This window comes from Strix uralensis, chromosome 3, assembly GCF_047716275.1.
Source record: "Strix uralensis isolate ZFMK-TIS-50842 chromosome 3, bStrUra1, whole genome shotgun sequence".
NCBI lineage: Eukaryota > Metazoa > Chordata > Aves > Strigiformes > Strigidae > Strix > Strix uralensis.
In genome coordinates, this window is record NC_133974.1 from 81,529,551 (window position 1) to 81,544,666 (window position 15,116).

General features: G+C 35.9%; 1 protein-coding gene across 1 annotated transcript in view; it reads right to left on the reverse strand.

Moving 5' to 3' along the window:
* Window positions 1-777: 777 nt before the first annotated feature.
* The window catches only part of WDR27 (WD repeat domain 27), a 71,567-nt gene continuing 57,228 nt past the window's right edge, over window positions 778-15,116 (reverse strand). The window contains exons 23-24 of the mRNA XM_074864613.1: window positions 1,387-1,485; window positions 778-795 (exon numbers count right to left, since the gene is read on the reverse strand). Coding sequence (XP_074720714.1) covers window positions 778-795; window positions 1,387-1,485 — 117 coding nt within the window. The remainder of the gene's footprint in view (window positions 796-1,386; window positions 1,486-15,116) is intronic.

The following is a 15,116-nucleotide window of genomic DNA, read 5'->3' on the forward strand; positions in this document are numbered from 1 at the left end:
TTTGTCTGAATTTAGTTACTTCAAAGTCTTGAGTCATGGTATTATTGCAAGCAAGCCTCTAGACTTCTAACAGTTAAACTCTAAGAAGACATTTTCCACCAAAATGCATTCCAACAGCTGGACTACAGATCAGGATGCTGCAAGACTGCAGTCAGCTCTATTCTTCAGTATATAACATCTTTTTTGCACAACTGTGTTCAGTGCTAAACCTGAAACTAGTCTTTATCTGGGTGCAAAATTTAATAAACTATACAATTTGGTTGAATATAGCATTGCTGAATCCAAAGAGCAATACATAATGTTCACCATGAGATAGCAATTAACAGTTTCTCAGTTCAAATAACATATACACAAGGAATAAAACTTCCAGAAATTCTAAAATCACAGAAATGTTAGCATCTTTATTTACAAATGGAAGGAGATATGTAAATGTGACAACACTCCCACATGTAAAGAAATTATACTTACTCCATAAATACTTGTTAATAGTAGCAAGTACAGCCAGTGTTGAGGAGGTAGTGAAGTAAAGAGAAGCTACTGTGTACTCTTTTATATATATAATGACCATTGTTGTCTCTTTAAAGTAAAGAGAAGTGTAGAAAGTAGAAACTTTCAATGAAGTTTCAATACATGAAAACAAAGAAAGTAAGTCTGTAAGATTCAAAACAGTATACAAAGAATTCACGTGATAAACTTGCTGTAGGGAAGCTCTGGTTTCAAGATAAAAACTTCAAAAACAGACTCTTGTGCATATATTGCTGCACTATAATTAAACTATTACATTGAAATATAATGCTGTTAACACAGCATAGTATTAATGATCAGTAAAAAAACAGGAACTGTCATTGCCTAATGTCTAAATTCTTTGGAGTACTTTTCACCTATAGACATCTGAAAGGCTCAAAACACAACAGCAACTGTTTTTCCAAACATTGTGTTAAAGCTATTTCACTATTTATTTGGACACAGCACATTTAAGATAACATTGCTTTTTAAATCTTTCAGGCCTTTGAGTAATTATGTCAGGCCTGACCCCCTTGCCATTTCCCTGCCCCTACTTATTTCTCTCTTAAATTCTCTGAATTAGTAATCTACTCAGGTAATTTGAGGTGTTGTACATTTTCCCAACATTCAACAAGTACAGGTTCACAATAGTTTCCATGCCAGAACTCTCCTCTGTAGGCAGTTAGTCAGAGCATGTGTCTCTGTAGCATGCAGCATTTTGCATGAGTTTATAACTGACACAATAACCACACTTTAGTTGGAACTAGATGAACAGCCTTACAGCTGCACAGCATATTGGCAGGTATATAAGAACAGTAAGAAGCAAGCTTGCAATGAAGATTTTACATATTTTAATTGCAAAACGGAAAAAAAATTACTTACCTGTGGAGATGAGGGACTAAAAGCCACATTGATGACAGATTCTGTGTGTCCCCCCAGTTTATGTGAAAAACTGCTTGAATGCATTTCATATATGTAAGCCTGAAAACCAATGAGATTATATTTTCACTTTAAAGAAATATATCACATTCTAGAAGCACTAAGTTATAGTATAGGAAGGCTAAAGATTCAGCCTACAGAGAAGTTAGAAAATTTTCATAATAACTAAACAGATGTAAAAGCCATCAACAACTTAAAATTGATTTCTATAATTCAGGATAATTTAGCAAATGCTTAAGTTAACTCAAATAAGGAAAAAAGGATTTAGAAAGAGTAATGATATCTTTTCCCCTTAAATAACTAAACATTAGGTATATTTCAAGTAGGCAGGTAAAAAATGACCATTTTAAAATATATTTTTAATGGTGTTCTTCAGAATTTAAACACTTTCTTCTAAGTAGAAATATGTAGAATCTAAAACCTTGGTTTCTAAATTTGAAAACTCTTACATTTGTCGCTATGTTAAATAAAATTTTTCAGTTTCTACAGAGTCTTTGCAGTTTTAAATTGAACAGCATAGAATTCAATTAAAAAATCAATAATATTACAAGTGATGCGGGTATCATCAACGAGAAAAAGCATACTGCCTGCCTTTGCTTCTCAAAGGAAAAAGGGAGAAGTGCTTTCCAAGGAGTAAATTAAATTTAGCAGCAAAATAATTACATTCTTATTGGTACAGCCTCAAATAATGAAAAAGTGCCAATGCAAAACTGCATTAAGAAACCAATCCAAAATTCAGTGAAAGTCATAGACATACTGATACTATGAAAACTGTTGGATTGTGACATTAAATTAGCATTATCTTACATAAACAAACCAGAAAATGTGCTAAAGTAAAACCTGTAGTATAGGTCCTCCACATAAAAATCACTTGTGAGAGTCATGTGCAGGCACATAGGATTGTATTAGACTATGCCTTATCTAGTAAAAATTATTTGCAGGATACAGTCAGACAGTATGCATACACAAGGCATATCAAAAGAGACTCATATGTAGAAAATATGCAGACTTATTTGATACATTGTAAATAAAATGCGTATCTCGAAAGAATAAATTGTAAAGCATGCAAAAAATAGTCAATGATGATAATGGAAACTTTACAGTTTCAATAAAAAATTAAAATGTTCCATTGTCTTTATGAAATCTCTTCAGTTAAGACTATAAACATGGAATTCAGAGCACAGCCTAACATAAGCTAAACCAAACTGTGCATAGACACTATTACAAAAATGTATTGCTCTGTGACTTAAGTTTTTGGTTGGTAGTACCCTAAAATGAGTTTAATCATTCAGACTCAAGACAGCTGAGCTGTCCCTAGCTGACAGAGAACCGCTACAAGATATATGTTCCAAAAAATTGTGGACTCTACTGACAGTCTTCCCAATTTATGAAAAGATCCATGGACCAATGCAGGTCCTGAAAAACACAATACCTCACTCAGAAAAATCTTATCAGCCAACATTCTCTAGTCCAAACCAGCACTGAAGAAATTCCATTCATTACCATATTCACTGAGAGGCAAACTAAGAGGCCAACTGTAAATCTACTTAATTGCATTCAGTTTATATACCTCACATATTATGGATTCAGTCCAGTATATGGAATTAAAACCATCTACTGGCATAAATCAAGTACCTAAAACCAGACAAAAGCATAGGTATGCATTTTTAACCTCTGGATCTTTTGTAGCATTCCACAGAGATATTGCCATACTAACTGGTAAAGTAGGAGCATCCCCAGTAATGTGTTAAAATCATTTCATCCTTCCTAAAAGGATACAGCAAATCCTTGTTAATTGGAAATTCTGCCTTAAAAAATAAGATCCTCCCTACTTTTTAAACATCTCAGGAAACTGGTCATAATAATGAGTACTTGATTGCTAGTAATATAAAAGCAGCATTTGTTTTTGTTTTAAAACATATGGCCATACCACAGCTACTATGATTTACACCACTTGGGACATGATCAGTTCACAAGGGAACAGGTAGGTAAGGGGAACCCAACAAGATTAAAGTGATATAATGACACAAGGGAAAGCATTCTGATGTGTCTGTAAACAAGAAATTATTTTCTTTGATGGAAAGTACAAGACCATGTATTAATAAATTCAGTCTGTCCACAGGACTACTCAAAATCTTGCTGTTTCTATACAGAAAAGCTGCAATTGCTGTTTGAAAATACCTCCCGTTAGACATAAGATTCCTCTCTATTGACATAAAAATATTAAGAGGTTTTGTTGGTTATTTATTTCACATCCTAAACAGATTTCAATGTTGCCAAGTAGTCAGGCTTAAACAGAGAAGGTTTCAGAGTTCTAACATAATAGTACCCTTCAAAATTTCCCTTATTTTATAGGGCCACATCCATCCTTTCTCATCCTTCCATACTGGATTTCCACTGTTCACTCTGATGACACTACCATGACTCAACTGGTATCAAAATTATCAGATGCTGACACCTGTGTGTTATCTCAGTACCTGTAGCATTGTGCTCTCTTCTTCATCGCCAAGCTTTGTCACACTGCATGTCACCTGGCCCTACTGTCCAGACTTCCCACAAGATTTCCTTCCAAGAACAGAGTGCAAGCAATGAGCTTTTTACTCCAGCAAGGATGAGGTGTAGAGACTGCAGTCAGGTTGTACTTCACCACCACTACCACTGTGCCAGAGCAGACTACAGCAGTCATGCTCACATAATTAATGGGAACCTGCAAGTCTCAAGAAAATGGGAGATGAGATGCTGTAGAAGTCCATATTCCAGGCAAACACCAGAAAGGAAAGTGAGTGGGAGGAGAGCAAGAAGCATTACAAGCTGCACTGCAGTCTCCAGAACAGCATGCTCCACCACTTCTAGATGAAGAAAGTATTTGTGAAAACAGGGAGAAATCAGTCTTACCAAACACCCCCTCAAAATCCTGTGGACCTCTTGTCAAAATGGTTCAACACTATCACAATGCTCAGTAATTCCCTGACACTTTTTATGTGTTTGTATCATGAAAGATTCAAATCCTGTTCCTCATAGATATTGTACACATGTCCAACCCCTTTGGAACTGTGGGAACGACCAAAACAGGACATATATGTCATGTTTCTTCACACACTATGGAACTTTGTTAGATATAAGAACTTAAACAGAATAGAACTGAATGGGGAAAATACTGGAGAATAACAACAACTCTAAAATTCAGGGTTTTGGTACATAGTAAAAGTCCTCTGGACTCCACACAACTGACACATGGAGACCTAGTAAAATAGATTTATGAAACTCCTATTGCAAGCAATTATTTCCCTTCACAAGCTAATTACTCTGCAATTGCAAGTTTTTGGAATGCCTGCATCAGCTCTTCTGCATATACTAATACCAGTCTTTGGCAGAGAGGTATAGGCAGCAGACAGGACTATGGTTTCTATCACTCACCATCTTTTCTTTTTCTGGCCTTAAATTGCCTTACTGTCAGTTTTCTTTTCCTCTACAAGCCTGCTCTCCTCATACCTTTCATGGAAGTGGGCACAAAGAGGCAAAGTCAAGCACAGCAAGAGTCAAGAGCATGAAATGCTTTGAATCACAGATCTACAATGTCTTTCAACAATTTCTGAGCCAAGAAGGAACATGGCTCCATGTTTTAACCAAGAGAACATACCACGGAGAGACATGGTTAGTGAAGCTGAAAATTTTCCATCATAATCTAGAGGTTTACAGAACTTTGCCAAACTTATCCAATAAAAATTAATTTTCCATTCCAGGTTCTCTATTTTGGGGAGGAACATATTCATTTTTGGCTTAATCTCTATGTCCCCATTCCTCTCTGTACAATAGATGTGATAATATTTCACTGTTTTTTTGAAGACAAATCCCATGTCTGTGAAACCCAGGTATTCTAGTAATTTTTGCTCTTCCACACAGTTCCTAAATCAACCATTTGTCTCATACTTTTCTTTCAAAAAATGCTATGAAGCAGTTGTGCAGCTTCAGTAGAATCTAGCAAGTGCATATTAGGTTGTCTAAAAAGAGATGTTAGCCAATCACACTTCCCAAACTGAAAAGCATTCAAACTCTTACCTCCCACCTTTCAAGAAATGATTCTAAGCCCTGAGGCAGTGGTTAGGCTGGGATGCAGTGCTCTTGTGAATTGTCACATTGTGTAACAAGATTCACCAGGTCAGAGAAAAGTAATGACAGGCAAGTACAGATAGAAGCCTACCTGTAGCTAACCACTGAAGCATTCACCAGCATGGGAAAGACCTTTACTCTGATCTTTATTATGAGACTTCTTTCATATTGAACAGCTGCTAGACAAAATACACAGAACATGGCTGGGAACACAACTTTCCCACTGTACTTCATTTCTACAACTCTATCCTAACAGAACCAGTGTTAAGCTTCTGTCTGATACTGTATTTCTAGCCCTATAAATCTTAAATATTTAGGTGTTGTGGCTCTGTTTCAACTGAAAAAGTGGCAGAGACCCTGACTGCATCCAAGATTTTATTCTGTTGTGACAGCTATCATCTTCTCTTCCAATGACTGTGCTTTTAAGGAAATTAATAACAAATATTTTAAATCAGAATAATTTTTAAATGTAACACAATAAAATATGATTAAAAGAAAAACATCACCATAAAAAAAGTGTATAAAACCAGCTTCTGTTCAAGTAACTCTAGTCACAGATATTTAAGCAAGCCAGTGATAGTCTAAATTCTGAGACTAAAAGTTAACTTGGTGCAAGATGGAAAATAAACTTTTCAGTAAATTTATTTTTAACTTCAATAGTAAAAAAAGAAAAAAATCCAAACCAAACCAAAACAAAACAAAACCCAAAAAAACAAAAAAAAAACCCAAGCAAAAACCAACCCAAAGGAAATTGTATTTTAACAGAAATTACATTCAGGTATTCATAGAAAGTGGAATAACTCCAGTATAAACATTCTCCTACCGTAGTCTGCCATCATTCTAGTTTTACTACATTTCTGATGTCATTCAAATTGTTTTTCTATTCTATACTTACTAGACTTTTTAGCATATTCTTCTCTACTGAAAAAAATAAGTTAGTGAATTATAAATGATACCATAATACTAGCCACAGAAGAAAAAAAAAAAGTTGAAAATATTAATTCAATGACAGAGGAAGAACAGATTTTCAGCAAACTAAATGTAATAAAAAAGAAAGCAAAACAGTCTAGGAAGTACTCAGCAATACCCAAAATGCATATGTGCATATAATCTGTTATAGACTTTAGCCAAAGTCAATTCCTTTTTTTTATATTAAGACCAATTTCTTGTAATAAAAATACTGATTCAGTAGATATTGGTATTTCCTTTCCATTTCTGTCCAAGGGTCAGCCAAAAGTAAAAATCATTTACCTGTACCAATAGCTTCCAAAAAACTTTCCTGCACCCATAACCACATACTTACTTGTGTTTCCTTTCACTTAAAGTTTGAAGAAAATTCGGAGTAGTCGGTTTTCATTAACCCACAGTGTGAGAGTGTATTTAGCACTTTACATGTATATACAAGCTTGTGCTTTCTTCTTTAAATGTGTAACAAGAAACAGGGAAGAAGGGTGAAGGTCCCTCCTTGAGGGGAAGAATTTGTATCCAAATGGAAAACTACTTAATTCTATTGCATTGGTAAAGTATACTAAATAAATTGACACTTTATCTGCAGAGTTTGACTATAAATTCTTTCCTCTGTTTTTTTTTTATATTCTGTCTTCAAACCAAACTTGTCCCCATCTGTTCCCGCTGTCCCCTAGAAGAATCCATGGCCATATACATTTGAGTCAAATTACTTACACTCCTACTCCCTCCTGGGAAGGGAAAGAGGGGGAAGCAAATCAGAAAGAGAAACTCTGAAAGCATAACAGAAAAATTCTTCTTGTTATCAGCTCTTGCACAGGGGCCAGAAAAGCAACACCGGTTTCAAGAAAAAACCTTTGTAACTGCCGTGGCTTTAAAGTGGAGCACATATTTTACAAAAGATCACCGAAAAAAAGAACAGAAAAAAAACCCCACACTGGTATCTAAGATATCTAATTTGACCTTACGCAAATAGAGATTTTTTTTTTCATAAGTTTTGCATGGATTGGCCAAAGTCATCCCTTTCCTGCAACTATTTTTTTCTAGTATTTCAAATGATCTACAGGATGGAAGAGTTAAAACCTCTTGATAGAAAAATAAATCAATAATCTTACTTACACTTTTAGGAAAGACATCTGGATTTATTAATAAGGCATTAGTCTCCATTTGCCTCCATTAGTGTCATCAAACCTGATACACACTCCCACACTACATGATATAATTGGCTTGTACTCCACCATCCCTGTTTATGCTGGGGCACATCTCCCACTGAACCATGTATTTTTCCTCAATCTCAAGCTGAAAAAGCACCTGAACTACTTGTACTAAAATGAAGAATAACAATCACCCTGAAGCAGACACCCAGCATGGAAAGTTTCAGCCCAAAATGTTCTCAATTTATAAGCAACTGAAAACAAAATTATAGTGGAAAGTGTTAGACTACCTTAACTATAGGCATCAGTGCCAAATCCACACATAATAAAACAGATTTTACAAGTATCCTAAGCACTGATTAACAGTCTTCAGTCCCAAGATATCTTATACCCTTGCCACATGATAGCATAGAAACTTTATTCAAGCATGTCACCAAAAGTTGAGTACAGTATGTCCTCTCAGAGTCCCTTTCCCTTCTAACGCCACTTATGGAGGCTGTCTTTCTGGTAGTCACAGGAAATTTCCCACTACAGTAAGATCCCAGTTTCCATCTGAGTTCCTTCAACATAACTACAAAAGGAGTAACAGTGAAAATTAATAATGCTCTTTATCATTAAAACAGTTAATGTTACCAAGATCTGTCATCTTTCAAGATGCAGGGGATACTTTTCAAATGCATCAGTATGCTGGCAGTGATAGCTAAAACAGTTTGAATTTTACTCACTAAAAAAGATTACATACATAGATCTAAACAATATCTCAGATTTGCCTCTGTAAGCCACCCTTCTTAGAAGCTTCCACTTTATATTTTTCTTGATTTTAGTTTCTATTTAGTCAATTTCAAAGCCTCATGTATATGGTTGTTCTCATTTGTCTGTCTGTGGAATTTATATAGCACCAAACACTTCTGTATTTAGGTTGTTTTTACTTTTATAACATACTTAGGTTTGGCAGAGTGCAGAATTATTACTTGAAGATTTTGTTCTAAAAAATTTACGTCACCTCTCATTATGAAGCATCATGGTTGGATCACACCCACTCTGGAAATGGCTCTTTTCTGACGGCTGCTAAAACTGTCTTCTGTATCAACTGTACCAATAATTGCATTCCCTGTTTGTGTACTGGTGTTGACTGTTCAACAGAAATACTGCAAGATTCAGATGATGCATAGGATCCTCATTCAGATGTTTAGGCATAACAGGGTAACTCATTAACTTTACAAAGGATTACCCCATTTTAATAAGTTTGCAATCACAATGCAATTAACTAGTAGGATTATAGAATATGTACCAATGATACACAAAATTCAGCTGCTGTCAGAGTTGCAGACTGAGGTATAAATATAGAAAACACAAGCCCTGTGGGTATAAATCTATACATATCCACTTTTAGCAGCATACTGAAGCATGCATTCCAAAATAAAACTTGAGTATTTGTATGTACTTTGACTTCATGTTTTGCCTACATTTGAATACAGGGTATTTTCTATATTATTTTTCTTTAGCAAAAAGGCTAATTTCTCATACTTCCACTCAGCTCTCACAAGTACTACCAAACTTAAAGGTTAACACAGTAACACACTGCAGCCTCATAAAATTCAGTTTGACAGGCCACTAGAAAAAAGCTGTTCTGTAGTTAAATAAGCACGTATTTATAGCCAGCAGAAAATCCTCCACCACTCTCAACTGCCGGTCTCTGTTTTTATGGTGGTCAGGTCTGAGGTATAGAGGCATAGATAAAGCAATAATCTGAACTGACCAAGAAGCAAACAAGAGCAGCTAGTGTGTTCATACTCACATAATTCCACGGTTCATAAAATAATTTACCCAGGTTAAGATTTTTAATCATCCTCAAAGATATACCCAGACGACAGCAAAGTAATAGCACACTGTAAAGTCATGACTGTAATAAGAAAGCAATATTTATATTCCCTCCTAGCATTATAGGCCTAAAAGCCAAGCACACTACCAAAGAATCCAAGCAACTGAGGTTCAAGAGTAACACAGAGTTGTGTTCTTCTTTGAAATTGGATAGATTTTCACCAGCAATAGCTGGCAGAGAGGTAGTTGCAGTCTCTGTCATTCATTCTCTGCCATGGATTTCCTTCTGCCAAGCAATGTCAGTCCTGGATTTCCACAGTAAACATTACTAATGCTATTTTCTCCAGATGTTTTCTCTTAAAGCCTACCTTAGTTAAACAATATGGACATGTAAAGTAAAACTTGAGAATATAGAATTGGAATACCAAAGACACTGAAAACCAAAATATCCCAGTCCCTACCACTGCTTCATATTCTGGTCTGCAAGCCCTCTGGTATGAAGTGTAGACCAGGACAATAAATACTAGACAACACGACTATCAGATATTTCTAAAAGTAATTTTCCAGTAAAGAAAATATCTTCCTATTTTTCCAAACCCGGTATTAAAGTCAACACCGCAGCATACTCTATTGTACCAAAAATACCTAATTTAAACATCAGTGATACCTCCAAGATACACTCCCAAGAGATAATGAACAAAACATTCTGAACTACTAGCAAGTCCTGTCTCCTCTATTTACATACATCCATACCAGATGTACCATCTTACATCATATCATCTTTCTCAACCCCATGCCTCTTCCCTCATCTGTAGTCTTTTATCTTCCAAACATTAGTACCTAAAAAGTTCTACTGAAATTGTGGTCTCAGAGGGAGAAAACCAACCACATAATTTTATCACTCAAATATTGGGGTTCTTTTCTCTTTGCTATCTAGACCATTTTATGCAGTTTTGGAAATAAGTAGATACAGTTGTTAAGCTTATCACAGCACAGACACAGAAGGGTGGACACATTTCATATAAATAAGATCAGAGTAACTGACCACAGCAGTAACAAACTGAGATAGGCCTCATCTAAATTTTTCTTTTAAAAAGAAAAGGACAGAAGAAAGATACCATTGCTAATCTCCATTTTATAAGTCAGAACTGAGCCACAGAAAGACTAATATGACTAATAATATATTTATGGGAGTCAAGAAATAGATCATAAACTCCTATGGCAATGATTACTTTAGAAAGTAGTGCAGTGCAAGAGGAGCAGATGTACAGAACAAAACAGTGCTAGAACCCAAGATCCAAATCTATTTTGGTGCTTTACTTTGGGCTATCTTATCTCTGATTCTGTGGATTGAACATGGTTAGCATATAAAGAGCATTCAGTTTGCTCAAGGAGTTGTTCTTCCACTTCAGCCTCACCTGAAAGGAACTGATCTGCATGATCCAAGATGACCCTGTGATACAAATCAAAGCACAGTAGATGGGGAGGACTGGCAGACGTGCTTCAAGAAAGGGTGTGCACACTCTTTATCCAAACTAAAAAACAGATGCTCACTCTGCATCAGTGCACTGCAATTCATACAGAAGAGAAAATAAGGGGAAAAACTTTAAAAATTTAAACTACTTCAAATTATAAATCTCCTTTCATTACGGCTTCTTAAAGCCAAAATATGTGGCCAAGTAAAGCAGATGACAAGTTTAACAGATAGCAGCATTGTATTTTTAATGCATTTACAAGTGACAAAATAAGAAATATAATTTTTGAAGCTACCCATCTTGATGTAAGAATAGATAAAAATAAAACTAAGGGTTCTGTTATATCATATGTATTTTTCTTGACCTTGCAAAGAAATTATTAGTCTAATCCAATAGGAAAATACATTATGTGATTTGAAACAGTGAATTTTACCACTAAACAAATATCTGGTAGCAAAACATTGAAGTATATTGCTTAGCAGTAGGACTGACATTCTATTTGGAGTATCAACCTCTGCAACTATTTGACACTAAGGTGTCAACTATAAACAAATTCTACAGTTTGTTTTATGCCACATGCAGAATCTTGTATCTGGAAACAACTGAGTCTGCAAGCACTATCAGGTCCAGGTTTCAATCCAGCCACCACTCACAGGTTTGCAGAATTCTTCAGATATGCCCCCTGATGAGTATGTTTCCAGTACCACTTGCATAATGGAAATTTGCTCTAAAACCAGTTGTGCACAAATGTTAACATTCAGGGATTAACATGTGGTTAGTACACTCATGTTATTTATAAGCATCAAATTTCTTTATCTTGTCTCCTCTTACACCTTTCAGTGTAGATGCCCTCTGGAGAAGAAGAAACAATCTTCCTACTCTCTCTAGATTTGGTGCCTTCACAGTCGGAAGGCATAAATTTAATCCTGGATTAAGAATGTGTTTCAAAGATAATGTTGTAGGCAAAATGCTATACTTTGATGAAAATTAAAAAATGGAAGACAACTTCATACATTACCCATGTATTTTTATTATTGATGTAGCAACCTGTTATGCTGAAAAACTTCTGGGTTTGCAATATGGGTCAGTCAGTGTCAACTGTGAGCCCAGGCTTTGAGATTTGACATGGACACAGAGTTTTATGTTAGCAAATTCCATTTCAACACTAGGGTCAAATTGTGACACTTAAAAGTCTACAGTTCAAAGAGAGCTAGCAAGAATGAATCTTTAAACCATTAAAGAGCCAAATCTTTATTTCTGCATTCCCTACTTCATTTCTGGAAACTTGGAATTTATTCAGAGAGCCCTAAGGTCTTCAAAGACAAAAATGAAGGACCTAATTAGACATGAAGTAAAACAGCTAACTAGAACTACATGGAGCACAGGAGAAGATTAGCTATTTCTGTTTTAAAAAGTAGCATTTCACATTCTCCAGATATTTTTGTCCTTTTAGACTAAGATTTCTTTGGTCAACAAATGTTTAGGTAAACATTTTTGTACAGAGCCCAGGAAAATGGAAATCTAAACCCAGTTAGAGTATTTGTCCAACATCCTTAATACTATTGTCTGATAGTCAGAAACCTTGAACTGTCCACTTGTAAAATGTTTAGAAATTAAAATAATGTGTGTATTCATTTAATAAGAAGTCAATCCATTTCACTTGTAACCTTAGGCTATTTAAGATGAAGAGAAAATCTCATGTTAGAAATGTTAACTTTCTACATTTTCTAATCACAGTGGATTATGGAAAGGATGATCACAGTTCCAAATTAGGATACTGTGGTGTGCTGGTTTTGGCTGGGATAGAGTTAATTTTCTTCACAGTAGCTGGTATGGGGCTACCTTTTGGATTTGTGCTGGAAACAGTGTTGATAATGCAGGGATGTTTTAGTTACTGCTGAGCAGTGCTTACACCAAGTCAAGGCCTTTTCTGCTTCTCACACCACCCCACCAGCGAGCAGGCTGCGGGTGCACAAGAAGTTGGGAAGGGACACAGCTGGGACAGCTGACCCCAACTGACCAAAGGGATATTCTGTACCATATGACATCATGCTCAGCATATAAAGCTGGGGAAGAAGAAGGAATGGGGTGACATTCAGAGTGATGGTGTTTGTCTTCCTAAGTAACCATTACGCGTAATGGAGTCCTGCTTTCCTGGAGATGAATGAACAACTGCCTGACCATGGGAAGTAGTGAATGAATTCCTTGTCTTGCTTTGCTTTTGCGCACGGCTTTTTCTTTACCTCTGAAACTGTCTTTATCTCAACCAATGAGTTTTCTCACTTTTACTCTTCTGATTCTCTCTCCCATCCCACCACGGAGGAGCAAGAGAGCAGCTGTGTGGTACTTAGTTGCTGGCTGGGGTTAAACCGCAACATGTAGGTCCCTGCTTTGATCAGACTGTCAGGTCCTACACAGGACAAAGGTTCTCTGAAAGAAGTTGGAGTAATCAGTTAGGGGAACACTTTCAACCCATGATTTACAGTATGTACAAATCTCATACTAACACATAAAAGTAGTTCAAATAAAAATAAGTGTCTTCTTCAGCCACACAGAAGCTATACCAAGCTGCTCTCATATAAAATAGGTCATATACTTTGTAAGTAGAGAAAAAGGCAGACAGAATTTGCATCTCTTTGTTTACAATAACATACTTTGGTTTTCTGATTCTGTGCCCTGTAGGAATATGGTTTTGATTTTGCTATTAATCAGTGCAGCCAACATATTTCTCTTTGTCAAACCCTTCAGATATTGTGAAATATAAAGGCAGTTTAAGATTAATGTCTCTCAATTATATTCCAATTCTGCATCTTTTGGCTTTAAAATCAATCATATTTGTTAACCACAGGGTGCAAGCATTGTGCTTGATAAATTAAACTCCAAGATGATTGAAGATGCAGTTGCTGGTCAGTGGAAAGTTACATAACTTGTTTCCAGAATGCGTTATTTCAAGATAACACTTTTTAACCACACTGCTGAATTCTTATGCAGTTTTTTGAATTCCAATGGACATTCACTCATAGAATACAATCTGCAAAAATATGTGGTTTCTTGATACTCTCAAAACTGTACCAGTTGCACATCAGTCCATCTGTCAGGATGATATTAGTTTAACAATATGAATGGACTATTCAGTGCCATGTTCAATTTTCTTTTTCAAAAGGAAACACAAAAGTATATCCAGTCTCAACATTTCAAAGAGAAGCCTCCTAAAAATGCCTCAGAACTGTATTTTGTCCGAACAGTACAGTTATAGCAAGAGTTCGAAATTCGACTCAGTTTTCCTGAGGGGACAACAAGAAGAACAATGAAAGTTTTCTACAGACATGCGATGCAAATTATGCAAAATTTCAAGCCAGGATCCACACTAAAAAATATTGACTGGCACTGTGCCCACCAGGGACCACATGCCAACTGGAGCAGGATGTAGTCCAGCTATTCAGCTTCCTATGATGAGTTACCATGTGCCAAGACTTTGGAGTAAGGTTAAAATCATGCTCTATGCCTTTCTTTTATTGTATCAGCAGTAATTCCAAACAATAGCCTTAATATGAAAGAGAAAACAAAAGGTCTTGTGACTGCACCTCTTTTTATACTATACAAAATTAACCTTAATTAGTAATCTCAACTAAATATGTTTATATCATGTACTTCATGAGCTGAGATCAGTATTAGATGCATTTTGTTTCACAGACAAAGCAAAAAGCCTTCCTTTCATATTGCAAACTACATTTTGAAATGCAAATTACCACAAACTTGAAAAATATATTTTGTCATGGAAATGTCAAGAACACATGAGCTATTGCCAAACCTCCAGCAATCTGCCAATAAAATCTCTAACCTTCACACATGATTGGAGCCAGTATTTCAAAACTAGCCACAACAGTAAATTCCTTTTGTTCTGGATTTGAAGTTGACCAGAAAACCTGTGTCATAGTCCTGATGAGTCACCTAGAAAGACCTAGAAGAAAGTTAAACAGCTTTCCTACCCAGTTGTTTTGAAAGGATGTGTTTACAGTGAACCCAACCCCAGCCCAGTTTCAAAGGCCTATACGACAAGCTAGCAATCATCTATCTCTTAGCAAACAGCAAGAAAAACATTGTGCCAGCAATGCAGGACTTACTGAAGATTTGGTTGTTCAGGGAT